Source organism: Haliotis rubra, unplaced genomic scaffold (genome assembly GCF_003918875.1).
Source record: "Haliotis rubra isolate DU_JTF1 unplaced genomic scaffold, ASM391887v1 Scf831, whole genome shotgun sequence".
Classification (NCBI taxonomy): Eukaryota; Metazoa; Mollusca; class Gastropoda; order Lepetellida; family Haliotidae; genus Haliotis; species Haliotis rubra.
This window is the reverse complement of record NW_025767559.1, coordinates 80,526-99,417: the sequence shown is the minus strand read 5'-3', so window position 1 is coordinate 99,417 and position 18,892 is coordinate 80,526. Positions and strand designations below refer to the sequence as shown.

The window sequence follows — 18,892 nt, the reverse complement described above, 5'->3', positions numbered from 1 at the left end:
ACATTGAACTTGTGTTTTATATGGTATGTATATGGGTATAACTCTAAAGCTGGAAACTGAATTATTACAGTTTGGATTACTGTAGGTACTTATCCTAACTTGCATGCTATTTTTATCGGATGTGACTCCCCATTAACGTCACGTGGCTGCTTGACATTACCTACGCACGATTTGTCTTTTGTTTAACGTCGCATTCAACAATTTACCAGCTATATGATGTCAGTCTGCGAAATAATGCAGTCTGGGCCAGACAATCGAGTGATTGACCTCGTCAGCACCAATTTACGCAAGTAATAGTATAATCAGGTTATGGTTAAACTTTGGTACGAAAAGGTCTTAAAGAGGAAACAAATCAGTTCATTTACCCTACTGTTCGCCATTTCAAATTGTATAAACATATCGTGTGACGGAAGCTTGTGCCAAATGCTCACAACTTAAAAATGATCATATGTTGACTTCTAACAGATTGACAGATTTTTACAACTTGTACTATATGGCGGCGGTCTGTTAATGATAGCGTCTGGACCAGACAATTCAGTGATCAAGATCCCGGAACATCGATCTACGCAGTTGGGATACGATGAGGTGTGTCAAACAAGGCAGCGTCGCTTCTTGCGACAAGCATGGATTGCTTAAGATCAATTATAATCTGGATCTTGACGATAACGTACCATTTGTACATTCAACACATCACATAACATGGAAATAATGTATGCCAAGAGTAAAACGTCCACTGAAAAGGTATTAGATCTGGTACTACTTGAACTGGTCTGTCAGGTCACAGGTGATCTTGCTCGAACACTTCTCGATGGTGTACTTCGTCCATCCCACCGCTGTTCCAGCATCCTCTGGGTTTGTTGTCAGGAGACAGTTGGGAGCAGCTGTTGGGTGGTAGCTGAAACTCAGGCAAGGCTGGGACAAGTGACACTGGAGACCGCAGGCATTGGCGGAGGCAGCCGTGAGAGACGTCATCGGTTTTGTAACTTTAGTGTTGAGCTCCTTATTGTACTTGCTTCCTGAAAGCAAACAACATGTAAGTCAAAACTCAACTTAATACGAGATGACGCCATCCGGTTAGATTACAAGATAGGAACACTTCTAGAGGCAATCAACATCAAGGGACTCAACCCGACAATCAACAGAGATCAAGTTTGCTACATCCCTACAGCTTACGACCAACTATTCAAGGCCAATCAAGAATACCCCACCCTTTGTCCTTCTGGCTTTAATCATCTCTCTAATCACAACAGGCTTCATTATATCAACATACTGTTTATCAACCTCTTCAACTGTATAAACTTAAATACCCTTCAGGTATATATTTCTCCTCGTTGCATATGTTGAGCATCATTTAGAAGATAAATTTATCGATATTGTAAACCAATTTGTAGTGAGAAGCCTGTTTCCAAGGAGCTCTTTGAATGTAGCGCAATCGTGTGTCGCAATGTAGCGCAATCGTGTGTCGCAATGCGGTTAGCCTCTCGTGGTCAAGTTTGCTATTGCCCCAGATACGAGAAACGACAAAAGAAGGGTTATGCTATTACGTAATGGGGGAGATAGGTTACGCCATGTTCGAAATGAATAACTGTCATATATAATACACAAAACAAAATGTCATTTTTAAAATTAAATTTGATGAGTAACATTACAATCTCAATTACGGCAATACCACTGGAATTGCAATGACAATGAAAGAATTCCATTTTATGCTACCTTCTCCACCTCATGTAATTTACGTGGACTGGTCCAATCAAGGATGACCACAAGGATTTGATCGTGTAAAGTTAGGCCTACTGTCGATTAACGAAGCTGACAATTATTGTAGAAGTGTGTATGCCCTGAAACATTCCCATCACGGATACAATTGAAGAACTTTGCAAGTGTGAAAAGGGCCAAGATTATGAAAAAGTGGCAACGGCACGAGAATCGACGCGTTGGCGATCAGACCCCTGCAAAATGGCCGAGGACGACCTCTTCTGTACACTGCTGGATTCGGTGCCGTATGATTTTAAACTTTCAACTCGATTCCGGCATGGGATAGCAGAATGACGGCTGTTGCGCGAAGGCAGTGATTTGTGTATGTGTGTGGCAATTTGGCATTCTTGGAGATGTTTTTCATCATTTGTGACAGTGAATTTTTGCCAGCGCATCGTGACTGAAGTGAGGTGTACCCAACAGAATCGCGGATATCGATGACAGATTTCGGATGTTGAAAGAACGATTCATTATTGGGATTCATGTGGGATTTGTACAATTTGAAGGATGAAACCGGACACAAAAGGTAAGATTTCAACATTTTTAATTGTTTTGATATGCTTGGGCTTGTGTCAGTGGGATTTCCTAGATTAGTATCTTTTATCTTCTGCATTAGTATCTTTTTATTATTACCGATTAGTATTTATTTTTTGCTATTTTAGTATATCATGATATTATCATTCAGTGTTAGATCAGATGTAAATCTTGTTGAAAGCTGTTTTTGAGAAATAATAACTTTATTTGTTTTTATGCCTTTGATAATTCTGTTTAGAAGCCTTGTGACAGTCTAGCGAAAGGGAGGTAACTAACATGTAACTTCCTTTTGGTTTGTTTACAAAATGTTAAACGTTGTACACCTCTGAAGAAAATTGTATTTCTCTCAGTTGCTTTCGATAATGACCCATCAATTATTTTCCTCAGGTCATTCTCATCAACCTTAGCAAAGCGGGACTGTGGAGGGACGCTCGGTGTACAAGATGGAGCCGGGTCAGCGTTAGCGCTGGAATTTCGAAGTGGAAACGTCCGGAGTGCTGGGATTGGTGTATTTTGGAAGATCATTATCTAGAAACAAGTATCATTACCTTATTCTTTGGCTGAATAATAATCTTTAGACTTGGAATATTGTACCAAATTATATACTCGAATGCTTGAAATTTGCGGAGCAGTTCATTTGTGAATAAACATCATTGGAGGATATTATTTTATGGCTCTTCAATCACTTTACTATTATCTGATCACATATGATTATGTGCCATGTGATTGTATACACCATCATCTTTGAATAATTCTTCCAAGAATTTGTCGTCTACAAAGATTGTATCAAAATCCCAGAGAAAGAAATTGAGGTGGTAATGTTCCCCAACTATGCAATTTCATGCGTCGTCTACAAAGATTGTATCAAAATCCCAGAGAAAGAAATTGAGGTGGTAATGTTCCCCAACTATGCAATTTCATGCGTCGTCTACAAAGATTGTATCAAAATCCCAGAGAAAGAAATTGAGGTGGTAATGTTCCCCAACTATGCAATTTCATGCGTCGTCTACAAAGATTGTATCAAAATCCCAGAGAAAGAAATTGAGGTGGTAATGTTCCCCAACTATGCAATTTCATGCGTCGTCTACAAAGATTGTATCAAAATCCCAGAGAAAGAAATTGAGGTGGTAATGTTCCCCAACTATGCAATTTCATGCGTCGTCTACAAAGATTGTATCAAAATCCCAGAGAAAGAAATTGAGGTGGTAATGTTCCCCAACTATGCAATTTCATGCGTCGTCTACAAAGATTGTATCAAAATCCCAGAGAAAGAAATTGAGGTGGTAATGTTCCCCAACTATGCAATTTCATGCGTCGTCTACAAAGATTGTATCAAAATCCCAGAGAAAGAAATTGAGGTGGTAATGTTCCCCAACTATGCAATTTCATGCGTCGTCTACAAAGATTGTATCAAAATCCCAGAGAAAGAAATTGAGGTGGTAATGTTCCCCAACTATGCAATTTCATGCGTCGTCTACAAAGATTGTATCAAAATCCCAGAGAAAGAAATTGAGGTGGTAATGTTCCCAACTATGCAATTTCATGCGTCGTCTACAAAGATTGTATCAAAATCCCAGAGAAAGAAATTGAGGTGGTAATGTTCCCCAACTATGCAATTTCATGCGTCGTCTACAAAGATTGTATCAAAATCCCAGAGAAAGAAATTGAGGTGGTAATGTTCCTCAACTATGCAATTTCATGCGTCGTCTACAAAGATTGTATCAAAATCCCAGAGAAAGAAATTGAGGTGGTAATGTTCCCCAACTATGCAGCGAAAATAGTACGGTATTAGTGCCAACGTTTGGCCATCATTTTCAGGTATGTCGAACAATATTCGACAAGGGTAATTAACCAATCAGATTGCGGAAAGCACTCACTATTGGTTTACAATTGTTTAATAACGGTGTTGGGATCTACACCGATACATCTCATCTATTGCAATAAAGAAGTTGTCTATCCATAATAAGTGTCCCTCTTCATCATACCAGCTTCTAAATGCCATTTAAAGAAATGAATTATTCAGCCCAGAACGTGTATATATACTATCCAAAAAGGAAACGCAAATGCGTTTTGTATTTTAAATTAAATATCTATTAATTATCTATTGTGTTCAAACGTCCGTCTCAATATGTAACAGAAGTGTTGATAACATGGTTTTACCCAATTGCACTAGTAAAAAATCTACTTCACTTGAAAATGTTAATTTTGATGAGATTTCTTGCAAGGATTAAAAAGGCATCTTCACAACGCAACCGAAATCACCTTCTAGTTTCAATTGTCTGGCTATAAAAGTCCAGATTACTTTCGGAAATCGTTTTGAATGCGTTCCAAGGTCACTACGCTACGTCTTGACGCTACGACACGGAACATTGCCATTGAAAGAATGCACGCTGGAGATTACCAACGCTAGAGATTATCCACCCGTGAAGGTCCGGGTTAGAATATTGATCCCCAGCTTGTCGTAAGAGGGATCGGATGGTCAGGCTCGCTGATTTGTCTGACACATGTCATCGGTTCCCCATTGCGCAGATCGATGCCAATGCTATTGGTCACTGGATTGTCTGGTCCAGACTCACTCACTAAAATTATCCACTTTGTTGTATAGATATTTCCTTCTTCTAAACTGGTGTACAAATTCATGTACTAAAGTCTGCTTGTGGACGATTTATACATGTTTGAAAATACAACATTTTCGCAAGAGATTTCTATGCGTTTCTTATTTTGAATAGTATACTTACACACAAGGTTATTATTTTCAAGAAAGAAAAGCTGATTTGACTGATTAAGAAAGTTCGATCTCTTATGAAAATCATGCCCATAGATAAACACATGTATTACCACTTCTTTTCAGGGGCGTGCCTTCAACCTCAACTTCCGCAATGACTAAAATGCCAGTAAGGTTTCTCCAGACCTTCACGAATCTGACTGGTTGTGGGTGGGAACAAGTAAACGTGAAGGTGTCTCCTCTACCAACTACTTCTGGACATTGGCCGCAGATGAAGATGTCCGCGTTAGGGCAGTCGATGCTGTCATCCGTGGACACACCAACGTAAGAACTTCCCAGGTCTTGTCCTATTTGATGCACGATTAACACAATAAGTTGTCAAAACATCAGTGATTGGCAGCATGCAGTCAAAAACATAAAGAATTTCACAAGAGCATAAACTGTAAAGATGTGACTCTCCATGTCAAACAACGTTTGAAATTTCATGTAGGTCTAAATGGTTAATTTAACTCGGAGTACAGTGTGATATCAACTTTGTAATGCAGCATATACTTGCATCTGCACTATTTAAGACTGAACATACACTTTTAAGTGGACAATATTCAAGTAACTTTATTTACGACTCACCATAACTATAGACGACGTCACTCGTAACTGAGATGTTGTGGACAGTGAAGTATCCCTGTAGATCCCCCTGCCAGTAGGGATTCACAGTGGACCCGGTTCTAGCCGGTATGGACCCGGGGTTACCATCATTCGCATATTCGGCACTCCAGACAACACTGTTGAGTTTACTGGGCTTTGCCAGCATAACGTTCTCCGCCTTGTTTACGAAACCACCTGAAAGTATAGTAATGCAAACATGTTTTATTCAATATGAAATTAGATCAGACACTATATCAAAATTCGAATCTCCATATAAGCACAGATTTGTCGGTGGGTGCTCCGGACCTCAGCTGACTTTGATAGCCCATGTTGGTCGTAAAGGAATCGGGTGACCATGGTCGATGACTTTGTTATTGCATAAAATAAAATATTGTCACCATGCGATACGATGACAGAACATGTATTTAAGTCATCGTACCCAGCTTGCGAAAATCGACGATCCAACTGCTCCAAATTCTCTTGTGTACCTAACTCTGTCATAGAACAAAGAATGGTGAATAAGTGCGTGTATATGTGTATAGATGGACGGACGGACGGATGGATGGATGGATGGATGGATGGATGCCGTCATTGTAGAAATGTAAGTAGAAATGGAAGGAGTGGCGTACAGCATCTTGTAACATTCATGCTTGCTCACTGTCGTACCGTGGACTTTCCTGACACAAGAAAGGGACATTGCACATACGTTGATTCGTGGTTTTGAATGTATTGCGTCAAGAATGTCATTATGATTCATTTCTTCAGGCTTCAAAATGCCTGGTTATGTCAATGATACTAAAAAATATTTCAACATTACATGAGGAACAACAGTAGCAGCAACACTAATCCGAGGCATCAACGGAACAGAATGTCTTGTCGAAGAAAAGGGGTTCTGCTTACATCGCCAAATGATTGGCATAATGATATGGATTAGGTAGTGAAACCGTAAAATACGACAAAAATCATCGGTATGTTTTTAGGTGAACACACACTATCAAATTTAGTATGTGAATACTTTCTATATACCTATTATGTGATGTCCTCAAATCTAAGCTACGTAGCAAAGTATCGTAATATTATCAAATATTCTCATGTCATCCTCATAAATAGAGTCCGTTGGAAAAGGGTATATGTATCTTATTGATTTGTTCCCTTGAACTGTGAGTGAGTGAGTTTAGGTTTACGCCGCACAATATTAAAACTATATGGCAGCGGTCTGTGAATAATCGCACACTACCAGACCATCCAGCGATCAACGGCACGAACATCGATCTACGTAATTGGGATACGATGACATTTGTCAACCAAGGCAGAGAGCCTGGCCCCGATCTCGTTAGTTGCCCCTTACGACAAGCATGGGTTAATGAAGATCAATTTTAACCCGGATCTTCACGGGTCCCTTGAGCTGTGAGATACATGTAACTGAATGTGTGTTTTTCTGACAACTTGGGATGACGTATTCATTTGTTTCTGTTGAATCATTTGTGAAACAAGATGAAAGAACTGGAATGGTTTTGTAATCCCTTCCTGCATCATGTATCTATTTATCTTCAGACTGCAGAGCTCCGTTACCAACATTTGTTTTGTGTTGTGCATTCGAGTAGTTGACTTGCGTGTGACAACGGTGAGTACGTGAGTGAGTTTAGTTTTAAAACACGCTCAGCAATATTCCAGCTCTATGGCAGCGATCTGTAAATAATCGAGTCTGGACCAGACATTACAGTGATTAACAGCACACATGCCATCGTATCCCAATTGCATAAAATAAGCGTAAAAATAAACAGAAATTACATCATGCAAAATAGGACAGGTTGTTTGTTTGTTTGTTTGTTTGTTGTTGAACGCCGCACTCAGCAATAATCCAGTTATATGGCGGCGGTCTGTAAATAATCGAGTCTTGGCCTGACCATCCCGTGATCAACATCCTGAGCATAAATCTACGTATTTGGGATACAATGACATGTGTCAACCAAGACATCGAGCCTGACCATCCGATCCTGTTATCCGCCTCTAAGACAAGCATGGGTTACAGAAGATCAATTCTAACCAGGATCTTCATGGGTTGCTTTTGGACACGGGGTTGACGTGTAACACGAGGTTGAGCATCGATCTGCGCAATTGGGAACCGTTGACATGTGTCAACCAAGCTAGCGAGCCTGACCACCCGATCCCGTTAGTCGCCTCTTACGACAAGCACTGGTTACTGAAGGTTCATTCTAACACGGACCTTCACGGGTCTGAGTTGATGAAGAATGATGACAAATTTTATGGATATACAGCTTATTCTGTGAAGGTCGACGTTTCGACATAGATTCTAATGTGGCCCTTCGCAGAATAAAAGAACTTGTACATGTATATCCATAAAAATTGTCATCATTCTGTACCATGGATGTCATGGAGTATATACTACAACATGTGGTCATTCGTAAATGGGCTGACATATGTTAACAAGCCTTGTTACGACGTAAATTGTAATAAAAACGCAAATTGTAATACTTGCAGCAAATTGTAATAAACTTGACGTAAATTGTAATAAAAACGTAAATTGTAATAAAAATTGACGTAAATTGTAATACGCAAATTGTAATAGAAATTGACGTAAATTAATTAATAATTTTCGTTGCGGTAAAATGTAATAAATATTTACATAAATTGTAATAACAGTTTTAATCACTCGTAAATACGCGGCTGTTTGTTTTTCGTTGCATTTCATATATCAAATAAGCTTGTTAGGGCGATAACTCAAGAAAGAATGATAGATTTTGTTCAAATTTGGTACCAAGGTATATATTTGGTACCAAGCTTGGTAGCCGCGAACTCAGGAAAGTATTAATAGATTTTGATCCAATTTTGAGATAATTTTCAAGGTCACAATATAAAGATTGTTAGCGCGATAACCCAAGAATGAATTGACAAATCTTAGCTAAATGACGAAAATGATATTCGTCCTGATATATAATCGATATAAACTGTCCTCTGTATCATGTCTTTTCGCAAATATCTTTTGTATTGATATGTATACATATAAAGTGGGGGTGGGGTAGGGGTAGGGGTGGGTTTCTAACGGGTATATCTAACACACTTGCATGCATCTAGAGTCGGAGAGGTGGGTAGGTGTTCTAACGGGTATAACTACGAGGGACGTTCAAATAGTAGTCAGCCTCACCTAGACGATGATACAAATGCAGCTGTTTTTATGTTTTATTTTTCTAAATATTATCTGTCAGCCTCAAGCAAATTGGTTTTGCTATGTTGCAGCCTTACGATCCCCATTTTGTGAGACTTTGTATCGTGGCTTGGTACTCCCAAAAAACGTAAAATCTGCAATAAAATGCATCACAAACTTCAGGAAACTACAATCGCTTGTTCAAATGACTCCCCATTCCGTTTACTGAAAGAACTCGAGAAAGAAATGATGGATTTTGTTCAAATTTGGTACCAAGGTTTATTGACTGGAGATTGGAGATCTACCGACACCACTTGAATTTAGTGACCTTGAGGTCATTTTAAAGGTCACAGCGAAGGTGTAACAGTTTTGCACATGCCAAGCTTGGTAGCCGCAAACTCAGGAAAGTATTAAAGATTTTGATCCAATTTTATATCAAGGTGTATTGGCGGGATTCCCCCAACACCAATTGGTTGGGAAACTTGTGCTCATTTTAAGTTCACAGTGAAAAGTGTTTTGCATATGTCTAACTTTTTAGTGCGAAAATACAAGACAGAATTAATATGTTTTGCTTAAAGGTAGTACCAACATGCGTTGGGAGTATCGTCTAACGCCAGTCGAATTCAGTGACCTTCGGATTATTTTCAAGGTCACAGCGAGTATTCTTGCGATATCTCCAAACCTAATGGATGGAATTTGTTCGTATTTTGTATCATGGCATCAGATGACAGTTTCGGTAACGTTTACATAATTTTCAGGGTCAGACAGAGGATAATTGCGACATTCAGATATCGACATGTGGCGGGGGTAATAGCTATGTTTGTGACAAACGCTTTGTCATTACTAATTTTCAAATTTTTGTTAGCATATGGTTTCTATAATTTCATGTTAATTCTACCAGCTGTGAAATTATTCGTGACTCGTCTTAAAAAAGCCAGGGATTATTTGTGTATGTTTCGAAAATTAAAGTTAATTGTTTTTCATTATGGAGTTATTTTCGATGTTGACGCAAGGACATATTTTACGAGCAATAGCCTCCAATAATTTAATGTTATTTCTATTACATTTTGAAGTTCTTCATAGCATATCCCAAAGTAACAGGATATTGTTTGTTTACTCTTTGAAATGTACGTTTCTTTTTCTTCATTTTCGAATTATTTTCAATGTTGACGCAATGACATATTTGAAGTTAATTTAATGTTTTAATCATATGTGATTTATTATGATTTATGTTTCGATCATACATTCATATATTGCGTTGTCATAGTTTAACCTGGTTCGTATTATTTTCTTCATCATATTACTACATATTGTATTTTTATGAGAGGGAATTTTAAGTTACATTTACTAAGGATATCATAAATCGCTGGCGCTTGGTTATTCCTTGCCACATAGCAGTCAATCTGTCTAGACTCATTTGTTGTATTTGATTGATGCATTTAAAATAAAATGTAGAAATGATATTGAATTGTATCATTTGCTTCAAGGAATCGATCAGATGTGCTCGTTATCAAAGTAAAGTCAAAACTTCTTTCTGTAAGGTATACAGTGGAAGTTGACACCTTAATTGTTATGGGTAGACTATAGAAATCATTTATTTAGTTTCAACGCTCAAAATACCACAAAGAATTCAACGGGTGGCATTAACCTCAAAGAATGATCATAGCAATGCTTATAACCTACGAGGGCAAACATATCGGGGATAATTTGTTTTGATGTGATATGCACCGGGTAAAATATCACTTTGTCATGGTGACATGACATCATGAACAATGTTATGACGTCACGTTGCTTCTAAGAAGCCGCCTTCTAAATACAACGATGACGGGGAGCCTGCCTTTGTTGGAAAGTAGATTATCGCGTAATTTCCGTAATTAAAGACTTCGGTAATAAATAGAAAATTATATTCATGATCATAATATGCTAGGTTAACGACCTAAATATCGGCATATCCCTTCTCTGGTTCCGAAAATACCAAGATTTAGGCAGTTGTGTTGTAAACTGATATTTATCTTCTATAAAGCCGGCTATATTCAAACCATGAGAAATGTCGTCAAATAATGTGTGATGACAGTTACCAGCGTTCCAATAGTGTCCATATACATGTATTTCTCTGTCGAATCGTTGCAGCGTTCTATAATGCACTTATGAAATATAATATATGTTTTCCGACCGTGAAGTCATTAACAAGAATTATGCATTTTCTGCAGTCACTTGTGAATTGAACTAAATAAAGGTTCATCTGATTAATGAGCATCGAGGAAATTATGTTCATCTATAAATAAGACGCAGCTTCATGTTTTTCAAGACATCTTTCCGGAATATGCTTCTGTGAAGGCGTTCAGATAATGACGATATTGCACAGTATTATTCATGAGATTCCTGTCAAAAGTAAGGTCTGATAATACATCGACTTTATTCAGCAGTGTTGGCCCTGGGGCCTATAGTACGATTACAGTTTGATTACTTGCACGTGGTGCTAGTAACATTAAGTTTTTATTGGTATTGAATGCATATTTCAGATAAAAGCTATGGTATTAATTTCACAACATCTATATTGTTTGATGTTAAAAGATTTGGCAATGTGTGTTCATACATTACAATTTTTGACAGACATGGCAAATAATTAATAAATGATATTGATAGCATCTTCACGACTTGGCCATACAGTCATGACAATTTAAGGAGTGAAAAGTGAGCGATAGGTCTTGTGGAAATTCAAAGATTCATTAAGACTGTAGCCGTCTAAGCGTAACTCTGTGTGTTATATTTATACATTTTCTGTCCACGGACAACATGCTTCTAATATTAATATTATTTTCATGGATTCATCATATTTTATCTATAGCTGTGCTATAGTTTTTCATTAAAATGTCTTTTCTGTTGCTGGAATTGAAGTAAGTCCTACTCAGAGCTGGGATCATATAATGTCTTTGAAATATAAATTATGCAAACGGCTGGAACCTTGTGTTCCAATACAAAACGTTCGTAACGCTACGACATTTGCATGCCTATGATAAACTATAGAGTTGGCCTCAACCATTGACTGGATTACATTTTCTTCGTCAGCAGAGAAATTTCGACTTCTCTTTTTCCTTGGGGTGCAGCCGACATTTTGCGTTTCCATTTTTGGTAAACCGGAAGTAAACAGAAAACGGAACTATAGGATATATGGAAGCTAACCAGTGACGTTAACCACACTTAAACTTTGACGGCGACGTTAGCTAACGGCATGACTAACCATGTTTTGAACGACGCATATTTAACGTTCGGTTACCTAACGGCCGGTTAAGGATTTAACCGGCCGTTAGGAGTTAACCGGCGGTGAAGATAACCAAGTATTGAACAACCGGGCTCAGATAGATAGTTAGTTAACCAACTAAGTACGTTTCCACGAACACCATCATTTCTAATTTGTGCAATAAACCTTTTTGCCATGCCCTGTAAAAAGCTTTTAAAATATCACAAAACAGCATACAGTAAAGGTGGTGATTATCTAGGACTGAGCATATATTACGATAAATGTCTATGTTGAGATGTAGTAGAATGACTAGCAGTAAAACCTGACTGGAATTTACTTGAAATGTTATGTTCATGGAAATGGTCGTGCACATGCTTTACCATTAAGGACAGGTAATAAACTATTAGGTCTGTAATTAGTTGGGAGGGACGCATCTCCTTCTTTCAAAATAGGAGTAACATTACCCGTTTTCCACAATGTAGGAAATACAGTCACTCAGTGATATATTATACAACAAACAAAGAGGTTCAGCTATAGATGTACAAATTCTTTTTAACACTCTCATGCTAATGCCATCAGGTCCACTAGATTTGTTTGCTGGTAAGGTCTTATCAGATACCTCCTTTTCGGTTACAATGACATTTGTTATACTGTTAACACAGCGATGGCTAACAGGTGGCAAAGTCTTGCCGCCATCAGTAACATTTGAAACAGATACAAAATATTCATTTAATGTTTGAGCTTTAGCCAAATCTGTAAAAACTGAAGGTATCCCAGAAGCATCAGTGACAAGAAGGGGAATGGGTCCCGATGAAGTAGTAACCACCTGATTGAGTAGACTGAGGTGATAAATAGTTATCAAAAAATAGATTTAATCTATTCTTTTTAGATTATTTACTTTATTCCTTTGCTTTTTGTACTTAAATAGCTCAGAAGTATTCAGAGATCGAAATGCTTTTTTCCTTAAACGTTCTCTTTTCTTTTAAGGATTTTACGAGGGGCGTTGAAAAAGTAGTCAAACTAACTATATTCTCGATGTCCAATGTTTGAAAAAAAGCTTCCATTTTATTTTGAAAGAATCATTAGCAAAGTCATATCCAATATTTCATGTGGGTAATGTGGTTAACGAGATATTAGTCATCACAACATTTGGGTATTATGTTTCTTGCAAATTTGCAGCAAATGGAAAACGATCTCCCATTTGGTATCTAGTAATAGTAATAGTCCGCTTATATGGCGCTCACATCCAGGCACATTGCCTGCTCACGGCGCTACGTACATTACTATCCCCGATCATAGGACACTATCGTAGTTTCCGATACCTTTTCAACTCCCTGGGGACTGTACAGCCATGCTGCCTGTTTGGAGCAATGAACTAAACACTCACATTGCCAGCACATACTCACGGGTACCCATTTAACAGCTGGGTGAACTGAGACAGTGTAGATCTAAGTATCTTGTCCAAGGATACTACGCAAATGTGCCCATCTCGGGAACCGAACCTCGGTGCCTCCTCGAAACCGGGCCTTCAGCGTGATAGGCAGACGCCTTACAACTGCACTATTGCGCTATCTCTTGGATAATGGTATACCCTCAGATAATATCATATAAAATATGTTCAGCATAGTATTGGATGCCTTCCCGTCATCATCAACATTCAAAGATTTGGATTGCTTGATTTACATTTAGACGGGGACTGTTTTTTTTAGGACACCCTCATTTTCAAAAACATTGTGTCAAGATATACAACATATTGAGAGCTGACACTTGTGTGACCCTTCAGTATTTAGTTTGAACCCTTGACATCATGTATGAATAAGTGAAAACTTTAGGATGAGTTATATCTTTAAGATGACGTCAACTGAAAGGGGGTGGGTAGTGTCTCCAAAACAAGCCCTTTCAGTAAACATGAAGGGGGAATCACTTGAACAAGCGATTATAGTTTAAAATTGCTTTTTTGTGCAGTTTAATATCTAAGTTTGACTTTTACCAACATACAACATGTTTTTGCATATTTTGTTTCAATTGGTGTAGGGGGATTCCCGCCAATCCTCCTTGATATAAAATTGGATCAAAATCTATTAATTCTTTCCTAAGTTCGCGGCTACCAAGCTTGGCATGTGCAAAACTGTTACGCCTTCGCTGTGACCTTTAAAATGGCCTCAAGGTCACTAAATTCCAGTGGTGGCGGTAAATCACGTCAATAAACCTTTGTACCAAATTTGAACAAAATCCATCATTTCTTTCTCGAGTTCTTTCAGTAAACCGAAGGGGGAGTCATTTGAACAAGCGATTGTAGTTTCAAATTGCCTTTTTGTGCAGTTTAATATCTAAGTTGGATTCTAGCCGACCTCTACCAATCTCAAACATACAAAAATGTTTCTTGCATATTTTGTTTCCTGAAGTTTAATTTGTGATGCATTTTATTGCTAGTCAGCTAGGCTATTCCATTTGTCCGAACCACAACATACGGAGACAGATCATTTAGCAGACCGGGTGCTGTACTCTGGAATTGATTACCTGAAAATGTCAGAAAATCGGAAACTATCAACAGCTTCCGATCTTGTCGCAAAACCATCCTCTTCAAACGAGCATTCGACTAAGCGCACATGAGCAGGACTCTGGATATGTAGCGCTATACAAATGTCTAATTTGATTTGATTTGATATACCCGTTAGAAACCCACCCCTACCCCACCCCACTTTATATTTGTACATATCAAAACCTCAAGAGATATTTGCGAAAAGACATGATACAGAGGACAGTAGGATTATATACTCTCCCCAAAAAGAAACGCATATATGAATTTCAACTGTATTTTTATGTTTATTTTGAAACATCTTGTAGGATTTATTAGTCAATGAAATATAGCGAAATTGCACACTGTGAATGCAGACTTATCCGTCTTTGGCACCAACTCGAGGAAAGTCAGTTTGAGTGTCACATGGAGACGTGTGGTGGCGCTGAAGTCAATACCTCGTGTGACCACCGTGGGCATCCAGAACTGCACGGCATCGCCTCGGCATCGAACGAATAAGTCTCAGAATCTCGTGTTGCCCAATCGCAGCCCACTCTGCCTGTAGTGCCCGTGCGAGTTGCTGAAGTGTCTGGGGCTGAGGGTTACGGCGTCGCACCCGTCTGTCCAGGGTATCCCACAGATGTTCGATCGGGTTTAAGTCCGGTGATCTTGAGGGCCAGGGGAACACATTGATGTTGTGGTTCTGGAGGAAGTCTGTAGTGTGACGTGCTGTGTGGGGCCTGGCATTGTCCTGTTGAAACAACTCCCTCTGGCGATCAATGATTGGAAGGAGGTGTGGGCGTAAGGTTTTCGTCACAGTACCGTTGAGCTGTCAGGTTGCCCTGGATCATCACCAAATCACTTCTCCTACGGCAGGTGATCGCTCCCCACATCATAACACTGTCCCGGCCGAATCTGTCCACCTGGGGAACGCAAGCGTCGGGGAAACGTTCACGTCGACGTCTGTACACCCGCATTCTTCCATCGCGTCGTTCCAATAGAAATCGTGATTCATCACTGAACCAGATTCTACGCCAATTCGGTAGATTCCAGGCCTGAACGCTGGTGCACCATTGAAGTCGATGTCGACGATGTTGGTCTTCTGGCACGTAAACCAGCCTCTCTCAACCTGTTTCTGACGGCCTGTGCAGAAAGCCTCCTCAATCCGGGTATTTGTCGAGCGGTATTGGTCACCGTAGCTGTAAGATGACGCAGGGGATGTACCTGGATGTAGCGATCCTGCGCCGCAGTGGTCAATCGAGGTCGCCCACTACGGGGGGCATCTGCTACCGCATTCTGCGGCCATATCTCTCCCAGACCCGTGAAATGGTGCTTTGGTGAACATGCATGCGTCGGGCAACTGCCCGTTGAGACTGGCCAGCTTCAAGCAAACAAATGGCGATATGACGGTTGGCTTCACTTAGACGTGGCATTTTGCGTTCGTCAACAATATTCCAATACAGTGAATAATCGACAGACAGCGATCAACCTTTTATACCCATCATTGAGACTATCTGATCCCCACCTTTCACGTGCATTGCATGTGTATTCTGTGACACTACACGCCGAAATTGAAAATCATGCTGTTACATACGGGTATTTTACGGATGGTGCGTTTTGTTGTGATGTTTCAAAACATAAACACCATAGGACTCATAAACAGAGCAAAACCTTTTGTAAAATGAATCACGTTTTAATTCATTGCTACATGAAATTGCTATTTTCATGATGCGTTTCTTTTTTGGGAGAGTATATATCAGGACGAATATCATTTTCGTCATTTGGCTAAGATTTGTCAATTCTTTCTTGGGTTATCGCGCTAACAATCTTTATCTTGGCAAAACCCTCAGATTTTTGCTGTGACCTTGAAAATTATCTCAAGGTCACTCCATTTCACTTGTGTCGGTGAATCTCGCCAATATACCTTGGTACTAAATTTGAACAAAATCCATCATTCTTTCTTGTGTTATCGCCCTAACAAGCTTATTTGATATATGAAATGCAACGAAAAACAAACAGCCGCGTATTTACGAGTGATTAAAACTGTTATTACAATTTACGTAAATATTTATTACATTTTACCGCAACGAAAATTATTACAATATACGCCAATTTTTATTACAATTTGCGTATTACAATTTACGTCAATTTTTATTACAATTTACGCTTTTATTACAATTTACGTCAAGTTTATTACAATTTGCTGCAAGTATTACAATTTGCGTTTTTATTACAATTTACGTCGTAACAGGCCTAACTTGGATTGTTGTTTTTTACCAAATGAATTCTTTCAGGTTATAAAACATTTAAATCACTGTAAAACCAGGGTGTAATTGTAACATCTTGTTTCTGGTAATATTCAGTACATACATCTTGCTATATATTCGATTCCCTATATTGGATACAATGTGTGAAGCCCATTTCTACTGTCCCCGCCGCGATATTGCAAAAAGCAGTGTAAAACCATATTCACTCACTTACACACTCACTCAAGTTCATATTTTATTAGTCGCTCTTTTAGGTATGAAAATAAACAAGATTGCTAAGGATCTAAATGTCATTATTGGTGGATCAATATTTTCTGACTTTCAAATAGTGCTGATATGAAGTATTCGTGGAAAGGTAACCATCTCTTGCCCTATACGTGGTACCAGCAAAGAGCGTGCAAAACAAATCGTACATTCTGCTATAAAGACACCAATTATGGTAAGTCAAAGGGAGGGAACAAAATCGGACAAAATCGGACTGTATTCGCCCATACTTTGAATACACAATACCTTCGCTTTGACGTTTTTTCATTCAAATTGGGAAACAAGGAATCATAAATTCTGTCAGTGACCTTAAAAATTGTAATGGCAAACATACCTTGTAGGAAGATAGAGAAAACAGCGAGCACAAGGTTTCTCATTGTAAGCGTCATGTTGATTCAGTATCTCGAAGTAGTTTGAATGTTTACACCTCCCACTGATACGTATCTATGATTGAAATTGATCCAAGCTGTAATATTAATGAAGAAGACTATAATATCGCTAACACCAACTCTGATTATTGATTTTAGACATGTCATTACGTAATATTTGCCGTGAGAGTTGCTAAGGACTACATACAGGGTCATGCCATACTGCATTGTCATTTCATGAAATGAAAAATACTTGTATGGTGCACTCAACTATTACGAATGAATGTACTCAGCAGCCATTACTCTTGGTAGACTGCTAACCTTGCGTAACAATAATTAAAGTAAGCTGACGAAAATCAAATATTTTCTTGTGGTCCAGACGTAACACTACAGAAGATGGGATTCCTAAGGACAGGAAGGTGAGTTCGAAACAACCTGGAATTTGACATGTATACGCTCGCCAACAAAGTTCGGAGGCATTTGAAAAAAATATAATTTTGTTTGTTTGTTATTTATCTCCACACTCCGCCATAGTTCAGCTATATGGTCTGCAAGTAATCGAGTCTGGACCAGATATTCCAGTGACTGACATCATGGGCATCGATCTACACAATGGGGATACGATGACATGTGTCAACCACGTCAGAGAGTCTGATCACCCGATCCCGTCAGTTACCTCTTACCACAAGCATGGGGTACTGAAGATCAATTCTAAGCCGGATCTTTACGAGTTTTGAAAAAAAGATTTTTGAAATACTGCTTCATACAATATTTCAGCTAAATAGCCAATGGTAGGACACAGGTCTTAATGTCAATAGATAATGCTCTCATGCTTCAAGGTACAATTATTGATCATTTATATATTACCTGTGATGCATCTAATATATGAATGATCATCACATTTGCGGGAAGGGCATAGGGAATGAACATTGCAAGCATTATTGTTACGTTCCAAGAATATTTCCAGGTCATTTCTTCTAGATTAATTGTTCCCGGTGTCTGTGTCAGATTGATCAGTAAGGAAAAATACCACGGGAGGGAGCATAAGATAAGTGATAAGCGATACAAAATGGTCGTAAGAGGCGACTAACGGGATCGGGTGTCAGGCCTGCTGACTTGGTTGACACATGTCATCGGTTCCCAATTGCGCAGATCGATCCTCATACTGTTGATCACTGGATTGTCTGGTCCATTATTTACAGTTCGACACAATATAGCTGGTATATTCCTGAGGGCGGCGTAAAACTAAACTCACTCACTTAACTAAATATTCTACTCCAAAAAGCACTAAAGAAGTTAAACATCAACCACAAATCCAAACACATTGACAGGGCGATAACTAAATTACAAACAGGTCACACAAAATTCAAGTCCCATCTACATAAAAAACCTAAAAACCCACAAAAGAC

At 38.8% G+C, this 18,892-nt stretch overlaps 1 protein-coding gene across 1 annotated transcript; it reads right to left on the bottom strand.

Annotated features, from left to right (window-relative positions):
• Window positions 1-518: 518 nt before the first annotated feature.
• LOC124262340 lies at window positions 519-17,534 on the bottom strand. Its single transcript, XM_046696830.1, has 4 exons — window positions 17,450-17,534; window positions 5,642-5,854; window positions 5,128-5,361; window positions 519-1,016 (listed from the first exon to the last, which is right to left on the bottom strand). The coding sequence occupies exons 1-4, from the start codon at window positions 17,502-17,504 to the stop codon at window positions 757-759; spliced, it is 762 nt and encodes a 253-aa protein (XP_046552786.1). The 5' UTR covers window positions 17,505-17,534; the 3' UTR covers window positions 519-756.
• Between the last annotated feature and the right edge of the window lie 1,358 nt (window positions 17,535-18,892).

Bases quoted from the DNA above. Each gene is read 5' to 3' on its own strand.
- LOC124262340 (XM_046696830.1), bottom strand. From the start codon at position 17,504: ATGACGCTTACAATGAGAAACCTTGTGCTCGCTGTTTTCTCTATCTTC. The intron at 5,855-17,449 runs GTATGTTTGCCA...CTATACTTTCAG, and splicing joins TTTCTCTATCTTCCTACAAG to GTGGTTTCGTAAACAAGGCG. The intron at 5,362-5,641 runs GTGAGTCGTAAA...TGCATCAAATAG, and splicing joins TGACGTCGTCTATAGTTATG to GACAAGACCTGGGAAGTTCT.